The following is a 19,512-nucleotide window of genomic DNA, read 5'->3' on the forward strand; positions in this document are numbered from 1 at the left end:
TGTGTGGGCATCATGGGGGAGGAAGGAAAAGCTTCGCTCTTGAGTTGCGCATACGCAACACAGGAGAGCAGAAAGCAGAGATGCCCCAGGCCAGTTGTGCCAGAGCTGGTTTGGAGCAGGAGCAGCAGCATCCGTGCATTGCTCTGCGCAGCCTAATTAACTCTGGCAGCCAGGTGCTTAATACTTGGCGCACTCAGGGCCTCAGTGAGTTTGTCTGTTTAAGCGCATTCTTGCATACTGCTGATGGACCCAGAAGTATATTTATATATATTGCTTACTGCCTGGAAAGATACAAATCAGTTACTGATAAGTGTGCTGCTTCCAGCAAGATTAATGTTAAATTCTTCCTTTTAGACCAGCAATTCGCAAATTGCTAAATTAGATTTTAACATTCGAATACTCTTTTTTTCATGTCATACTTGCAAGGTCTTTGTTTTTATCACCTGATGATGCTGTTTGTGTCGATATTGAACTTTGAGGCATATTAATACAATACACATATATTTTGGTGGCAATTTTTTATAATGACAACAGTTCTTATGAAATCTACTAGAAACAAATTTGTACAGAATAAAGAATAATGTAATCCATTACAGTGGGGTTGGGGTTTTGTTTTGAATTGGATGAAAGGAAGGTATTTGTTTTATACGAGAGAAAATGGGCAATACCATTCTACTCTGAAGGTATTTTATTGATAACTTCAGAGCTGGGATCTGAATTTTCCTATAGGCTGTCAGTGATACCTAGAAAATTCGGAAATAAACAAGCACAAATGCATGATTATAAACCTGTGTGATCATTTCTGGTTATCCATGGTAACTTTTTATCTTTTACTCTGTTTTCTGATCATCTTGCAGTCTTTAATCTGTTTATTCTACCTCTGACTTGAATTAGGGAAATTATAATATTTCTGGTTTAGGAAAAATTAATCCAATAACAGGATATCTTTTTAAAATCGTATTGAAAGGAAAGTGGCTAATTTTGGTGAGCCCTATCTGAGGGCAGAAAAGTTTCAGCTACCTCAGAACAGCATTAGTCAGTTGGCGGACGAGCGTGGATGAGTGCAGGGATGTGGTTACTGCCTTGGGGTGCCACCAACCAGCAGAGATGTTTTGCTGCGTATCCCGAAGTCAGTAGTGACCACTGAAGAACCAAAGGTCGGTTCCCTCCTGCTGTAAATGAAACTTGGGAAGAGGTTCATAACAGGACAGTGAGTTTCAGTCTGGTTCCTTCCTTCCTCACCTTTTGCAGTTTCTTTTTGAAGCATCAGCTTTATAGGCAAACGGTTGCACCTGGGATATTTTAATTTCCATATTCATCTTCACGGGTTACCAAGCATATTCTAGATGGTAAATTGTGATGGTGGGAGAGAGGCAAGATGCGAAGGGAGGGATATAGGCAATTATTTTTACTTCCTCTCCTCTTATGCCTGTGAGGCTCCAGATTCCAGATTAGTGATCTCTCTGTAGGCATGTTTGGAGGCTACTTATCTCCTATTTGGGGGCAGAGCTGCAGTATTTGTTGATTTCTCTGTAATTGACTTGCAAGGTGATCTAGCGCCAACAATTTAGCAAAGGCCCGTTCGGCCCCAGAGCACTCATTTTGTCATGAGCGTAAGCCCTTGACGGTGCTTGCTTGTCGCCTCCAGCACCTCCCCTCCTTTGCTGAACCTCAGATCCCCCCTAAGCGCGGTGGTGGGAGGAGACCTGCCAGCAGAGCTGCTGTGCAAATGGGCCACTAATGGTTTGAGAATCTGAAGATGGTTAACCGATTTGTGCATTCAATTAAGATGAGTTTCTCAGTTAACAGGCACCCTGGGAAGAAATGAGTTACTTTCATTTCTGGGATTATGAGCACTTAATGAAGAAGACATATCAGAATTCTGCCTGTGTTGCATGAGATAACCCTAAAATGCAGCACGGATTTTCAACTCACTCGTCTAGCAAAAAAACTTGCCAGGTGAGAGGGAGAAATGGATGCTTGCGTGAGTTCTCTTGCAGACAGGCTCACGGGGCTGAATGTAAAGTGGCATTGCATGTAAAGTTGGATTTTACTTTATACTTTTCTTGAGGTCTATCACTTTGCTTGTGACTTGCCTATTTAAAATTATAATTCAAAATGTAATTTAAATAATATTTACCATATTCTTTGTGTAAGACTTACAAAGTGAGCACAACATCTGAGAAAGATGGGGGTGTCTGACTAGGGGTGGAGGCTTGGCTATCTGATGTATATATGCAAAATATAAACTAAGCTCCAGCCAGTAAAATTTCCAGCCAGTATCAGTATAGTTTCAGAAAAATTGATAGAACGGTTCTGCTTTATACTGGTTACGGATCTTGGACAAAGTGAATTTAAGATGAATTTATGCTGGGCCTAAATGACTAATAAGCACATTCAGGAGAAGCAAGGAAAACATAAATATTTCACACCAGTTTTGCACTGACATTGCTGACAAATGGGAAGGATGTTTGTGCGGATGATACTTTGTTTTTGGGACTTCCCTTTGTATTGCAGCTTCCATAAGGAATAGGTGCTATCACTGTGTCTCATTAACTGTTAGAGCTAAGCTGAGCCAGCAGCTGACTCTGTCTTAGTGACCAGCCGCCTGGAGAAGCACGGCTGCTTTCTCCAAAAGTGCAGACTGGATCAGGGGCTGGAGTTTTTTTACCCCCATCTTATGTTTGCAGAGATTGAGAGACTATATATAATTGTAAGCAAAAGTGATGAATGATGCTATATCAGAGAGAAAAGGCAGGAAGGGCTGCTTTCACCTGCAGACATCACCCGTTTGCGATATTTTTGCCACGTAAGAGTGCTTACACAAGTGAGCTAGCAGGGCATGACACGTTCAGAATAACACCATGGGGCTGAACCCGCTGCTGCCAGGGCAAATAGCCTGTGTTGAAGGAATTCCTCTACTAAACATGCTGTTCTCACTTGCAGTCTAAGTTATTCATGAAGGGGCTGGGCTGGCTTTTTGGCAGTGGTGCAGAAATACCTGTAAATGAGGGGGGAGGTCTGGGAGCTGTTTGGGGTCTATGAAAAACAGGGTCCTTCTCCTGAGAAAGGCTGCTGGAAGAGGGGAGCAGACTGGGAAGCACTGCCAATGATGAGTCTCTTCCAAAGCCTGAAGGGGTGAGGTGGATGGGAAGCCCGCTTCTTTGAGTTTGGTTTCAAAAAACGGCTGCCAGGCAAAAAAACAAGGTGGATTTTGTAGGTTTAGGTGCTGCATTGAGTGCAAAATGTGCGAGCAGGTGAGGACCTCATGCAAACTCGGTTTATGTGCGTGCATGCACACAACGCGTGGGTGCCGAGAGGGGGCCGGGGCTGGAGTGACCCAGTCACCCCTCCTTGGCTGCAGATTGGCAGCTGAGCCCTTGCGGGGAAATGGGTGTCAGTCCACTTAGGCCAAGGAGGAAGACTAAGTCAGGTTCCCTATTTACTTGGTGAGATCTTTTGCTGGGTATAATCAGTGCAGCAAAGAATAACTTGGAAGTTTTCTTTGCCCCTTCTGGCAGGAATAAGTAAAGATATTTTGCTTCCAGGACTGTATTGGTCAGGACCATTGCAGTCACTTCAGAGGGAGGGGAAAAATAAATTAAAATTATTGTTATGAGCCTACTGCATGTTGGCCACTTGTAGATGGGTCATGCCATATTACTCCTTGCTTGTTTACTGACCCCCTCAGCAACTCATCTTGGTTAATTAATTAGTTTCAGTTAAATTACTTTCATGTATGGATAATTTTCTTTTTACCACCACCCAGTACCTCATTTGATTAAATTAAATCAAGCACGTAGTCAATCACCTTTCTGCCAAAAAAAAAAGAAAAAGAAAAGTCATTAATATGGTTTCCCATCATTTATAAATTACCTAGGAAAGCAACCGAGGAGGCGTTTAGTTTGGTCCTGAGGTATGGCTAGTTGGTGCATGTAAGGCAAAAGCAATACCGCATCTTTAAACAGGCTTGAATAAGGTTTCTTTAACTATTGAGCCTAACTCTGAGATCTCCCCTGCTGTGAGCCATAAGTTGCTTGTAGGCTTGTTCTAGAGAGTAATAAGTATTGTTGTTTAGCAATTGTGTTGTTGAAATTCAGCTCCACTATGTCTGACAGTATTTATCTAAAATACTTTCCCTGGTGCGTGCTCAAGTTCCAGTAAACCGTGTCTTATTGTGCGACCTTTTCATTTTCCAGTGAAAAGGGATCAGCTCGTCAGATAAAAGCTACAAGCTGGAGTACAGGAAAAATGCGTGCTCAGAAAATCCGAGCATGATTGAAAACAAGATGTGTTAAATCAATGCAGTTTATCGCCTGCCTATTCCTGGCAATTGCTGTTCTAAGCTCATTCTGAGCACACACTAGATGATAAAAGTATAGTGTCACGGTGCTCACTGGGGTGTGAGGGCAGGGAAACATGTTTATCAGACAGGCTGGTATGATTTTTTTTTTACCCTTGGTAACAGTTATTGTCAAAATTTTTGCAAAAAAATCCCTGAACACTTATAGAAGCAGGTGATATAACTGCTGCTAAAATCAGAGACTACTGAGAGCTCTCAAATTATATACTTCTATTTAAATGTTACAAACTAGCAAACAACAAACCCAACTGTTTTAATTTTAAACAATTTGCTACATCATCGAGGATATAGCCAAAATGGTCCTTTTGCTTTCGAGTGAGTAGCCTTATCGCAATTTCATGTAGACAAATCAAAGCTAATGTTTAGAAATAAAGATGTTTGGAAACTATTGTTTTCTCAAGGGATTTAAGCTTAGTTTTGGAGAGGGATTAAAGACTTGAATTAAACCTCACAGGAGGTCAGTCCTTTCCAAGAACATCACACCTATAATGTTCATTACAGCTAGGCACAATTCATCTCATTTTTATGATTCAGCTCTACTTCTATTTCTCTGCAAATCTCATTTGCAGAGATTTTGGATGTGATAGCTGGTGTTTTTCTGATTTTCTCTCTTGAAGATTCTTTTTTGCTCTGACCATGTGCACTTGCACATCAGAAGCCTACAATTTTGAGAAACAGCCAAATTTAGGCTAAGATGCTTTCTGATAGGAATGGCTTTGACATTCAGACAGGACACTCAGTTTTTCATTTATGCATCCTCTGGTAGTAATTTTTTCTTTTTAATGATCTGAAAAGAAAATGAGAAATAGCAGGGTTAAAAGTGAGAGAGAGAGAGAAATATTTCTGCATACCAACACGTTACAACAATGGTTTTCAATGCTGTGTACCCCAAAGGAGTTTGTGAAGGGTGATAAAAAGAAATAACTTCCTGTATGTTATACAAAATTATCTTTATGAAAATTTTAAAGGTGTCCACACCTACATTGTAGAATTTGAGGAGTCCACGCAAAGGAAAAATGTTGAAAATATGCGTAGTAAAAAATGAAAGAAAAGGTTACACAAGGTGACATCTTAGCACTTCCTACACTCTATCGTACATCTCTGCATCTGTTTCTGGGCCAACAGTTTAAAAATAAATGCAGTGTCTTTATTTTTTTTAATGTTTTTAAGTAGACCTAAATATAGATCTTATAGCTAACCCTAAGCACCCATAATTTTAAATCTTAGCTTGTATGCATTTTTCTGCTTGTGTGTATGTGTACACATGTATTTATTTATTTAAATGAAGGGGTAATCCAGTGAGAGCTAGCCATTTTCAGTGAATTTTTTGCTGCATGCTCATGTGCATTACCAGAATGTGTCTGACAAATAGGAAAATATTCACATGTAAATGCTGTTCTTTCCCTTTTTATAATGACTGCCAAAGATGCATCAATTAACCTAGATGACTAGACAAAGTAACCAACATGCATTAATTTCCTTCTGGCCCTCTATATGCATATCCCTGGTGAATTCTACCAGCCTGTTCTGAAATTGGTATGTTTAAATTCCAGTGCCTAAAACTGGACTCTGTTTCAGACTCCCTTAAGGCCAAATCTTTCCCATTAGACAAGAGGTCAGCACAGTCAGGGGAAGAAGAAACTGCAATGCTCACAAATTGTTTTACTTTTTTCTCAAGCCAGATTGCAGGTTGCTAAGAGTGAACATTCAGAGTTAATGTATTTTGAGAAATGAACACATGATTCTTGCTACAGATCTAGTAATTTCATTCCTTAACTTTCATAAAAAAATTTGGGCTCAAGACATGCATTCCTTGCATCTTCAGCACCCCCACTGGCTGCAGAGACTGGGCTGGGTGGGAAGGGAATAACTCCTCTGGTTCTTAGTTGCTGGAGAAAAATTGTTATCAGGAAGAAAATATCACGCTGTCTATCATGTTTGTAATAACACTGATGAACACAGTGGAGCTGCCTCAAACGCTGGCCTATTGCATCTTTAGTTCAAGTAAAGAGCAGTCACTAGGGAAACTCAAGAGATCCAGGTGTTAGATTTATCATTTGACTCAGCTCTGCATTTTTATTGCTTGGCACATGCACGTGGTGTTTGCTTGGGCATTACATAGCAATAAAATACAGGAATTACATTTCGGATCTCTCTATCTCTTTCTATTTCTAATTAAAAAAGTGACATCATGTCACAGTTTGATTTTAAAAATGGAAATTCAATGCACAAGAGTATTTTTAAGTGAGGGAGTACTGAGACCAGAAAAGCAAGGAAATTCTGAGTTAGCCCTGGAAGGGCCTTTCTAGCTCAAACCTTTCTGTGCAGGCTCTCGCTGTTCCACCCGCTTCCGTTTTCCATTGCTTATGGGAATAAACACTCCAGGGAAAGTCAGTGGAAAGGAAACTTTATAAAAAGCAAGCCAAATTCACAACAACAACAACAAATAGCTCAAATGCTTGCATGTTTTCATTTAACGGTCTTTAATTAGCAAAGGAATAGTCTTTGCAGGGAGATTTGCAAAACAGAATTTTTTTCATTTGATGATGTGGTTTCGAAGTGTTTTTTTTTCTGTCTTTGTAGAGCAGGCATAAAGAGGCGACTATGCATATGAGTTGTTGCATGCCATGCCATGTCAAGATGTTGCTTTATAATATCATCCATTGTTAGAACTGCTGTACTGCAGGGCCTTAGCAAGGCATTTTGGCACCTGGAGTTTGATATTAATATGGTCGGTTCTGTCCTATCCTGATCTCTCAGAGTCAAGGTTTTATTTTGTTGGAGTCAGGGGCTTCTAGCAGAAATCACCCAGAGCTTGGAGACAGAAGCCACAGGCTGTTAGCCAAGGCAAATACCCTGGATCGGCTCCGCGGCAGCATCTTGCCTCTATGAGAGGCAGGAGCTCCTGCTTTCCATCTCCTCATAGAGTCCATGCTTGGTAAGAGTGGGGAGTTGGAAGCCACAACCTTTAGCATGCCTACTCTCGGTTGTTGCTGCTTGCACCCCATACTGCTATTTCTCAGCAGTGTGGAAATACAGATAGAAGCACAGATTAAAAACGAAGAGAGCTGATTATAGAGGTGGGCATCTGAGTTGATGGAGGAAGAGGCCAAATGTCCAGGAGAAAGAAGTCGTCAGCTATAAAATGCCTCTGAAGATGCTAAGATTGCAAGGCTCCCATTGAAGAGTCTGCCTTCCCAGCTGCTGTTGATTTTATTTAAAATATTCTTTGTGCCTTCAGATGTACTGACCTGGTTTAATCTGGGCACAGAGAGACACGTTAAATGTATTCCTGGCCTGGCCTTCATTGCTGTGACAGTGCTGCAGGATTTTTGCATGGATTTCTTCATACTCTTTTGTGGCTACGAGGTGTTGAGATGGGTAACTTTGTGTGTCTTGGCCGCAGAGTCAACTTCTATTTATGTTTTGGTGAAGTTTCTCTCATCAGACAGGACAAAACTCAAAACAAGTGTGTTGTAGACCCCAAAGCCCCATCTCTTTGACATTATAGTTCAGGACTCGTCACTAGGTGTCTAATTTTGTTGTAGAGCCAAATTAAAAAAAAAATGGATTTGTGAAGAGACAAAGGTAGAGTCTAAAGGATCTTCTTCCATTCCACTGTTGTGGCCACAACATCCTGGTCATAATCTGAAGCCATTATAGCTCTATGCTTTTGCAGGTCCTTCTTACCTTCTTCAAACTCTCCCTCACGATGCCTCTGCCTTCCAAGAGAACCAGCGACTCTCTGGTGCACCACAGGAGCAAGCACTCTGGGAAGTTTCATTCCCGTGTGCAGTCTTTCCCTGCGTGTTTCACTTAAAACAATCAAGACCAGATTTCTCATCTGGGGTAGGGACAGTCAGACCTGTGGACCTGAGGCCAATTTGTTTGTAGCCTTCAGCCTCTTTTTGTTTTTGCTGTTTGAGCCCTTAGAGTCCCTTCCCTCTCCTTGCAGCCTTTTCCACTGGAAAAGCACATGGGAACTTCATAGGTCTAAATGCTGCTTTCTCATTGGTTTTGGGTCAAACAGAATGAAAAAGAAACAAGGGCTGAAAAATAAAAGGAATAAATGAAACCATGACTGCGTGGGAAACAAATTAACTGGATATGTTTTACGTTCTGAAATATTTCCATAATGCTTCTATGTAGTGTGTGTTTATTTTTCTTTGAATAATAATGTTAAAAATGTGTCTAATTCAATTACTCTCTGCATTCCCTGAATGAGTTTTCCTTGGTGAAGAGTTCTCCTACACTACCCCAAGCTACGAATTCCATATGATATTTGAACAGGTCCTTTTAATTGCTGATATTAAGTGTCGATCATTCTGCTGTAAGTTGGCAGCGTGGCCAGAGAAACAAATTCCTCTCTCAGATACATCAGACAGTCATTCAATTAACGACCAAAGCTTTATTGACACAGTAGGAATTCATTATGTGAAATATTAAAAAAAGCCCTCCACTGACGAGTTAAAAAAAAAGAGAAAGAGACTTTTAAAGATGGTGGATTAGCTACATGTAGTTATTAAAATTATTCGTGCAGAATTTGAAATTATAGTTATGGTTGAAACATTTTTCTCAGAGGCATAAGCAGCATTTCTGTTGAAAAATAAGTTGGAGTTTGAAAAGATGAATATAATGTACGCATCCTTATTTCCATAGACATTGTGCATTTTCTTGATTAAAAGCCTTAGATTTTATGAGTTATGGCTTTAGACTTGCTGCATAAAGAGCTTCATGGCTTATTCTGTTAGAGTCTAATTTGAAAGAAAGTTCTTCCTCAAGGGTTTAAGAAGTAATTCATAAAATGGTAAGAATAATAAATATTGTGCCTTAACTCATACACTAGGATAGATAGACAGATTTTGTACACCTGGGTGTAATTTTAGTTAATTCACACAAGAGACAGGCTGAAAGTTTATTGTTTGGAAGGAGAAAAATGGCTTAAATCTTGTATTTGCAAAAATGATTATATTAGCTTAAATGAAAATGCTACTCTATTAACGGCTTCAATAAGCTTTGCATTTGGAAAAGTATTTTAATAAAAAGTTACCTGAAGTTTACTGCAACTTAAAATATGTAAGTGAGGGAAAAGTACTTACTTTGATTTATATGTCTTTTGGAGGTGTAATTATTGGCTTTTTACTCACCTATGTAAAACAATGTACTTTTGTAAATGGATTTCTGGCCACTTTACTCCTTTTTTTTTTCTCACATAAAAAGTAAGCACTGTCAATCAAAGAATTTTAAGGTTTATTTCCTCTTTAGAAATGATTGATAGCCTTTTAGATTTACAAGTTGACAAGTTAAAGGGTTCTATCGGTATAATTATGTACTAAATTCACAGTCTTTCAATTTAAATGTCCTTTTAGAACCACAAGATTATCATACCTGTATTTTGAAAAGTGGGCCAGTCAGTTTGGGTTGGTATACAAATTGCTTCCATTAGCCTTGGGACCTATTTGAATTTAATACAGTTTTTTAAAGTTAGTAGTACTTTCAATAGTACTTTTAAAATTTAGGGTAATGGGAATGCATTTTAAGTACAGTATGTGTTAGCTTGTTTTTAATGTATGGATGTCAAGAACACAAATAGAGAGTTTGTATTTCTTATTGATTCTTCTTTTCCAATCATGGAAAAAAAAACCCCTAACGTTCTTTGAATTAGAGCATTGGGAAATGCGTTATTGTGAATGGACTTCAAAGGCAGAGGCCAGGCTCGCACGTACTGGGGGCAGAGGCAAAACCCTGCACGAGGCTGGTATCTGACCTTGTACATTAGGTGCCACGAAGGGTGGCCTGAGCGCTGGCTCTTCTGCAGTGCTTGGAGATCAGAATATCACCTTTTCTTTGGAGTTTTGCCAGGTACTGACACAGGAACTGGTGTGGCCTTAACACTGAAGGTGGGGTTAAATATTTAAACAGGGCTCTTTCTTTGAGATATGACTAATTACATTTGACTTGGATTATAAATGAACTGAGAAACATAGGGCTGATATCATCCAATCTGTGGTTAGATGTTCAGGCAGCTAAAGATTTCTTTTTTTTTTCATTTTATCTAAGACTGAAAGGGTTGAATGGTTATAGACTAATGAGTGATATTTGACAACTACAGTTTAGGACCCAATCTTGAAAATTGCTGTGTGCAGCCTCTCCCCACCACTAAAGTAAAGCTGAAGCTATTTGAAGCAGAAAGTTTTCAGTATCTCTCAGAGGATGCTTGATGCCTTGTGAGATTGGACCATGAAATTAACATTTTTTTTGGTCATTTAGTTCAGAAAATACTCACAGGAAATACTCTGTGGATTTCAAATGTGTTGAATGTGTGGGAAGATATGAGAAAATGACTTCTATCTCTGGGGGGATTTCAGAACTGGCCTCCATTTATAATATTGCAGAATTTAGTAACTACTTTCCCAAAGGATGTAAAGGGAAAATGGCCATAAACTAGACTGAATTAGAGAAGAAACACATTTGACAGAACCACGCTAAAATCTTCTAACATATTTGCAAAAGAAATGTAAATTAGAACTGTAGGGGTTTTTTTAATCTTCTTGGAGAACAGCTATTTTTGATAATAAATATAAATAGCAGGAAATTAATTTATTGTAAAATTTGAAGAAGGTCTAAACTAAATGGGTCCATGATAAGAAGGCATGTAAGCAAACTCAAAGGTAATGAAACTGGGGGTTTACAAACCCAGGTACTGGGATATTATCTGCAAAACTACACAACAGAGTGGACAGCATGTGGCCAGCATGTGAAAGAAAATGTGGGGAAAAAAGGCCCAACCATTCAAAAACCAAAAAGGGCACAAGCAGGGGAAAAGCCTTATTCTCACCCCTTCCATCTAATTACCTGAATATAAATAAAAGATCAAATTCAGATATTCCTGATAAAGGGAAATGCATGAAAAAAAACCCGAGGAGACTAGAGGGATGCCATGATCTCTGGGACAATAAAAAACTTCTGATAATAGCCCAGAAAGTAAAATCCTGAAAGATTTCTAGTCTGGAGTTACCATAATACTGTAGCAGTAATTTAAGGATATGCTCAGAAGATTCCTTTCTGATATTAGAGAAATGTTGAGATTCTGTGGGACTGTGTGCCTCTCCAGCAGGTCCCCACCAGCCACGCACTTGTGTTTCCCTGCTGTCGGGTAGCTCTGGATTTCCCTACACCACCTTCCTCTGTCTCAATTTGCAGTAGCATCGCTGGGCCTGCGGATGGAGTTGGGGTGTACTGAAGGTCCAGGAGGATAGAAAAATCTGACCCTTTGATTGCCAGTAGGACCATCTGCTATAGAAATGTGGTTTGAAAATAATAATTTAAATGGAACAGTTTCTTTAAAAGCTGGACTGTTTTGTGGGATTGTTTATGGAACACCAATTAATTAAGAACAAGCCAGGGATTAGATATTACTTTCGTGATAAGAATGTGGTCTGGCTAAAGACCTTTAACATTAGGAGTATGAAAAGGTGGAAGTATGGACAAATTGTGCCATGTCGATCAGACTGATGGAGTTGTGTAACTTGCTGTGGGATAAGCGTCACTGAGCCACATGAGAGTGCTTACACAAATGAGACTGGAGATATGGTTTGATGCTAAATCTCTTTGCAGGAATCAGATGGCATCATTCTAGCCACATAATAAAGTTCATAATAAAACCATCATAAAGGTGCGAGAGATATTCATAATTTAGTAGGCAGACCTTGTGCAAGAAATTATTTTTTTTTTTTTTTGCTATTAGTAGGCTAAGACAAAATAAGAAAAACTTTAAAGTAACCCAAAAAAAGAAAAAAAAAATTTCCTTCCCACCAAAAACAATGGCTGAAAATATAAAAATCCATCTTGGAAAAAAATTTTTTTCATTTAACTCAAAAAAATTGCAAACAAATTGCTGTGGAAAATTTCATCATCTCTATTGGCATGGGAGAGTCAAGATGCGCTGTTGTTTAGAGATGCTTGAGAATGCTTGACTGTTGTTCCAGTTCACCAAAGCACTTAGGAAATTTTAAGCACATGTTGAAGTCTCAGTAACATCTGAGTTTTAAAGTGATCATATGACTGGAAATATAGCTAGAAGGTCATTCCATGCCGTCCCCTGTAATTATAGGCAATCATATAAAAAACATAATATGCTCAAATTTGCTTTGCTGAAAGCAAATGGGTTTAAGTATGTGCTTACAGATAAGCATGTGCTTAAAGGCTTGGCACAATCGGAGCTTTGATTAATGTAGGCAGACCAGCATTTTCATGAAGATTAGAGTGTTCCACTTCCACCATTTCTCTCAAGGACTGGGGAAAAATGAACTAAAAACGTAGATGATTTTTTTTTTTTAATTCATTAAGTCTTTTGGATCTGTTTAGTGCTGATCGGAGCCTGAGCTGGGCTGCTGAAGTCAGTGTCGATGAGTAAAAAATAAAACCTCTGCCAAGACAAATGTCTGTAGTTCACAACAAAATTATATGTGTTCATTGCACGTGGAGCATATTAAATGTATAATAGAATCTGGAACAAGAGAGACTTCCTAATAGTTACTTCTTTTGTCTTCCAATCACAAAGGACCTTCCTCGTAATACGAAAGCAGGAAAAAAACCAACACGAAACATGGGGTGCAAATTACTTATCAAGTTAATTTCATCGTGGCTTTCAGAGGTAGTAATTCCTTCCTATTTGGAAGATGCATGCAACATCCCCAAATTTTCCAGCAACCTTGTTTTAGGAACTCAGGTGGGAAGGTTTGCATTGCTGCTTGAACCAAAGCCTCAGAACCAACCTCAAATAGTGTTTGACTTCATAGTCAGTGCTGATTTCAGTAAAAGGGGATTTTGCTGTGATCATTCCTTGGTCTTGCATTGCATTGCCAATTGTTACAGTGCAACGGAGCCTGCTCGCTATGCGTTTGTCACATCACGATGTTGTTTGTTGTTGTTTCAGCTCTGAACGAACCCACCATTGACTACGGTTTCCAAAGGTTACAGAAGGTTATCCCCCGGCACCCTGGTGACCCCGAACGCTTGCCAAAGGTCAGTGCGAAGTTTATTGTTTTAGTAAATATGGTAAAGCTGGTTACTGCATGTTTTTGTCTGAAAGTGCAAGACTGTGTAAATGTAACGGTCCTGGTTTGGTACCCAACCCAGATAAGCTGAAACAGAGGCATGACCGATAAAGCCCAATCGGCAACTTTCATTGCAGGCTTATGAGACTTCTGTGACTTTCTGAGTCACGGCTAACTCAAACAGCTCTTGCCTTACTTAAAAGCAAATCATACTCTGTGTTCTGAAATACTTAACAAAGGACACGTTTTTGGTTGGTATTTTGGAACCTGAGCAGCTTATCCATAGAAGAATGATGTTTCTTGGTTTTGGTATCACAGTAGTACTTGCCATTGTCATCTTGAGAACTTCACCATTGATAAAATCAAGTTATTTGGATCTTCAGGGAATGTGTGTCCACTACTGCTGCTGTATTGGTTTAGGGTAATAATTTTTTTATATTGCTTTATTTCAAGATAGCTGAAATAATTAGCACAATGCATAGTGAAGTGATTCGATGTTCGTTCCCATCAAAATTAGTGGGAGTTTTTTTTTGTTGATTTCTGTTAAGTGAAAGCTGAGGAAGAAACAGAATAGTTCGCATAGGCTTCTAGGACTTTGGTCTTGTACTGTGAAAATGCTGTCTGGGTGTGCACTCTGTTCTCGCTGTCTTGCCATTCTGTACTTTCTCTGGTGAGAATTTGCGGTGAGTTTTGTGATATACTGGAGAAAGAGGTGGGGTATGTGAAAAAGTGTTGCTCTGTGCCACAGGAACACTGAGCAATAGCGTGCATGAGCTGGAGTCACTGTATGTGACCAACTGCCACCATGTGTTTTATCTGCTCTAGCATCATGGCTGTTAGTGAGCGAGTTGGGGAGTCAAACAGGCCAAGTGTGTGTATTTGAAGAACACCGCCTTTGACTTATGGAAAGGAAGATGTGAATTTGCAGACCTGAGACATAGAACAAATTGAGTGTTGATGCCTTAGGCCAGATCCCTCAAATAATGCACATCCAGTATAGCCTTTGTGACTGGGTAAATCTTGTGAACTTTCTTCCATAGCTTCCTGAGCTGTCGGTAGGCTTTTATCAAGGATTGTAGTGGGCTTTGATTAGCTAAATTTCTAAAGTGTTTCAAAAATGGGATGATTTCATGAACACTGTAACTTATTTTGTTTTATTTCTTGACAGAAATAAAATTCAGTATGTGATTTTTTTTACAGGCTTGTTAAGTCTTTTATCTTTGCCTAGGAAGGCTGTAGACTGTGGTTTGGGGGTCGATGATGTGTTGTCCTTCCCTCTTACCACCAGAGAAACATGCTGTCCTGGAGAGTTACATTTTACATTGGCTCTGTTCACCCTCTACAAGCTGTCCCTTTCTCTGACTTCTGGACAGATTTGCAGCAGGACACAGCTTTCATAGGTTGTCAAATTTCCCTCCAGAAGTGCAACTCTTTCCAAAGAAAGAGACCATCCTTCTGTAGAGGCTCTTTCGTCTGTACCGTGCCTCTGCTGCCAAATGTGCACGTGGAGAAAAATTGTTTCTCAGAAAATAAGAGACCAGCCTTCACTATGCACCAGGCATTTGCAAGGCCCAAAAGAAATGCTGCAAAACTTCCCTGAACCCAGTGTTCCAGCTGACTAGTAGATGGCCATGGCTTTGCTCTAAGTGAAGGAATTCAAGTAGAGTAAGATCGAGCAGTTCCAAATTGGGTTATGCAGCTGGGGGTTGTGGTGCATCACCAACTTCCACAGGTATTGGGCTCCCTTTCTGACACCTATGGCTCTGAGGGGTCCCCAGCAATGCTCTTTGTGCTGGCATGGGAATGCAGCCATCAGGCTGAGCACCCTCCTCTTTCCCGTTTAGACTGAGACTGTTACCACACTGATAACCACAGGTTCCTGCTACCTAGTGTCATGGGACATAAAAACAGGCAGAAGAAAGCTCCATCTAACTCCATATCCTGACTCCAACATTTAGCAGGTATTTATGGGTAGGATATAAGAATGAGGATTAGTATTGAGTCTTCTGTCCCCTCATATACTCTCTTGGCTTAATGCGTTCGTTCTGAGTATCTTTTCAAGCTATTTTTTTCAAATCTTTAAATCAAGGGAAATTGTGGTTATGTATGCAGAGGTATGATGTGATGGCCTAAAAAAAAGTTCGTTTAAGGACTGAACAAACTCAGTGGAGAAACTAGTATCACTATGCAAGGTTAGAGGGAAACAGGACGAAGAGGACCTTTTTTTTTTGTCTTTGGGTAATTCCTTCTGTGCAAGCTTGAAGGTTGGACCTCAAGTTCAAGGCTCATTAATATGCCACACACAGAGGCTGAATGCAGCAGGGGTTGGCACATGTCGACTTCTGTATTTGAGGCACTGATGGTTCAATTCCCAGCATCGCTTGCTGGCTCCAGGATCATAATCAAGGACACAGCGAGTCTCTGTGCTGGGTGAGCACTGCACAGCGCTCTTCCCCATGTCATTAAACCAGGAAGGGCTTTGGCAGTATTCCACTATAGACAATTCTCAGTGGCTACTTAGAAGAGAGTTGGAAGCCATATGGCTTCCACAGTGGAACCACGGGCAGAGAGGGCAAATGTATGAGAGAGACAGAAAGCAAGACAGCAGAGAGGAGAGCAGTGCTCAAAGCTTTCAATATCCTTTCCTCCCTTTTCCCCATTGTCCTGCCAGTGCATAATCACTTTCTGTTCATTAAAAAGCTTGTACTTATGCATTAAATAAATAAAGCAAAACACATTTCTATAATTGCTGCTAGGGTTTGTGGCCATTATTCCATTGAAACATTACCGATGAATTAGAGATCTTTCAAGAAACAGAAATGGTTATAATTTTTGTGTTTGTAAGGGCATGCAGTCCTTCCCATGGACCAACAAGAGCATTCTGCAGTGTGACTTATGCCTGCAGTCAAGGAGAATTCTTGAGGCCATCAAGTGAGTGTTAGAACATGCTCTGTCCTCCAGAGCTGAGGAGTCAACAGACATATCTGTGTCAACAGGCATTTCTAAAACCATTGAGGCTATTTGAGAAGTTTGATCTCCACTAGTTTCGAACCAGTATTTTCAGAAGTGCTCATTGTTCATGCTTGCGATGAATTTTTTGAAATGTTCCGGGTATCCACTGGAAGTAGGCAAAGAAAAAAGCCAAAGTTTGAATTTAATTTTTCTGTCTCCCAGTGCTTCAGTAGCCAAATTCCAGTGGAGAATGTCCTCCCGTGGTGAGGAGAACGGGAGCACCTTGGAACTAGGGACTTTGGACGGCTAGATTGACAGTTGAATTAGAGATGCGTTTGCAGTAGAAATGCAATATATAGTTTCTGGAGAAAAAGTGGGAGCTGATGTTGGCAGCTGCGCTATGGAGCCAGATCTGGGCCGCAGTCCTGTTCCCTTCTTGTACAGAGCAGGTCAGGGAGAGCAGCTGGTGTAGGGTTGTCACTAGCAGATGTGCATGTCTGTACATACACACACATGCACACACAAACACATGCACCAAGACGAGAGACAGGCAGTACAGAGGTGGTGGGATTAGCACCCAAAGCTTGGAATGAGATCAAGTACCAGGAGTGTGCTGGGCCGTATAGTCTTTCCTTTCTAATACAGACAGGAGGCAGATCAGAGTAAAAAGAACTCTGGGGAGAAGTGAAAAGAAATACCGTGATGCTAATGTTAAGAAATCTTATTGTTGTCCTGTAGGAGTAGTCTGTAGAAAGCCTGCCTGTGGAGCTGGGGAATAAGCCTGCACACGTGCATGCAATTTCTCCATCTCATGTGTTCGCATATGTGCACCCAAATACACACGTGTTGTTGGTTCTTGCTTATGTAACTGCAGTGGAAATCACTAAAGAGTTCAGATCACAACAACATATTGAGTCTGTTGAGGTTCATTCATGTAACTACCCTACAATCCTTAAAATAAATCCCTGGCAGATACGCTGCGATTCTGCAAATTTGTTAAAACTCCACAGCTATAACTGTAAAACAGTCTCAACTGTGAGCTAGATTTGAAACACATCCATCCTAAATGATTTAATAACAAGGATTCCTCTTTATATGCAATTTCCTAGAATTTATTTGCCATTTTCACCACTCTTACAACTCATCACTTGTATTTAAATTAAGCGCAAGATTGTTCACTCTGTGTTTGAGAAGGAAGTCATTGCATCGACCCCCTCCGTGATCTGACGTCCTCTCCCTCCCAGTCTGTGCCTTAAATGTGCTCTCTAGGACACCCCTTATCCCTCCTGAAAGGGACCTTTGCTCCTGGTTTCTCTTCATGTAGATGAAAGTGGAGTCTCTCTCTCTCTAGCACACAGCGGCCTCCCTGCTGAGCAGAGAGCACACGTAACCAGGCTCCAGCTTCCCTTCAGCTCCGTTTCTCTGGTCAGTCATTAGACGCCCCCAAGACATATTCCATCTCCTCGTTTAAGACACTAATAGAAGACATGTGGTTATTAGGCACCAGTGGCTGGCAAAAGCAGTTGTCTTTTCCCATATGAAATCCCACAGATCTGCTCTTTATCCATCGTGACATGGGTATTGTTTATATTGCAAATAAAGTTTGTCTCTAAATGTGGGTGGGTTAGCCCAGGCTCGCTAGCGGAGGTTAAAATGGCAATGAAGACAAGGCAACTCAGGTTTGCTGCTTCCGACAAACCCAATGGAAATTCCAGAATGGCTCTCCATCTGCTCACTCAAGATACTGTATTTTAACCTAAAAGTTAGTAATTTTCAGCTAAGAAAACACATATTTTGGTTTTGTTTGTTTTTTTTTTTTCCACCCAGCATAACAAGAAGTTTGTTAGAAAACTTTTGTACTAAGTGTGGGCAGGAAGAGGGAGCATGTGAAAAGGAGCTGTTGCAGTTCATCTGTATAGCAAGGAGGCCATGAGATGTGCTTGGCAGTTTCTACACTCTACTGTAAAATGTATAAGAATGTGAGACCAGAGTTAAGGTTGTTATTGAACCCTTAACAGTTGAGGTTTTTTCATTTCCTAACAATTGGGGCATTTAGTCAGTTGAGGGGCTTGTTTGGGTATTTTGCGTTTGGTTTTCAATTTATGCTAGTGAAAATACTCAGGGAGAGAGTTTCAAAGCTATTGAGAAGAAGATGACCAAGATGCCTGAGGCTACCATGAAAGTATCACCCTTACGGGGTGGTGCATGGCAGAGGTTTGTCTGGGAATATGCAAAGAGTCTGAAATGAGAGAGAGCTGAGGGACAGAGCCACATACAAATAGCTGGCAAGGAGCCCTTTCCTTTCTGAAGGTGAAGAGTGTGCATACGCATTTCAGTGAGTTTTCTTTATAAGTGGGTCAGCATTTACTCAGCAAATGATTAAAGCAGGTTTAGAATCTATGACAAAACTTCTAACAGATCAGTGCTAACAGGATGACAAGGAGCTCTGTGCCATTCTCCATTCCTGGTTTCTGCTTTGCCTTGGGGTAAAAATCATGCCTGGGATTGGATTTTCTAGTCTGCACATTCCATCTCAGCAACTTGAACCACTTGTTTGAACATCCTATAAGAAGGATCCCCACATTTCTCTCTTCCTGTATCCTTATCATTATTGTTTTAAAACACAACAGTTAACTGAGGGTGGCAGGAAGATACCAAACAGGTAAACATGGTCCCTTCGAGGAGCGGAGGTTCTGAAGGAAAAAGCCACAGTTTGAAGAAAGTAACAAAGGCTGCATTTGTGTATTTTGCTCCATGGAGCTGAAAATATCTAGTAAATTGATCCCGTGGGAGTAATAAATACACATTACTTTATCTCGTACTTCATGTCCTATACCCCTGAGCCTTGATAGAACAACACCACTTAATAGACTTAAAAAAAGAGTAATTACAGTCATTGGTTGTGTGATATTTCAGCCCTTCCAGCCCTGCCTGACCTTCTAATTTAGCTCACCGTGTCTAACTAATGCATTTATATTCATCTTTTATGAAGCATGTGTAGTACAAAATTGACTTTGCAGCCCTTAGCAAGCTGTCTTACCAGGTTTAGGATCTGGTTAGTACAGCGTACTGTATAGCATATGTACATTTACAGCAGAATCTTGCACGCATATGGTTCTGATCAACTATTGCTTTTTA

At 40.3% G+C, this 19,512-nt stretch overlaps 1 protein-coding gene across 5 annotated transcripts in view; it reads left to right on the top strand.

Moving 5' to 3' along the window:
* Nucleotides 1–19,512, top strand: part of EBF1 (EBF transcription factor 1) — a 282,181-nt gene that overhangs the window by 237,612 nt on the left and 25,057 nt on the right. For all 5 annotated transcript variants that reach the window (XM_087753702.1, XM_087753703.1, XM_087753704.1 and 2 more), the window contains exon 11: nucleotides 13,302–13,390. In XM_087753702.1, coding sequence (XP_087609828.1) covers nucleotides 13,302–13,390 — 89 coding nt within the window. The remainder of the gene's footprint in view (nucleotides 1–13,301; nucleotides 13,391–19,512) is intronic.

Source organism: Nipponia nippon, unplaced genomic scaffold (genome assembly GCF_047370975.1).
Source record: "Nipponia nippon isolate SJK-2023a ecotype South Korea unplaced genomic scaffold, ASM4737097v1 scaffold_17, whole genome shotgun sequence".
NCBI lineage: Eukaryota > Metazoa > Chordata > Aves > Pelecaniformes > Threskiornithidae > Nipponia > Nipponia nippon.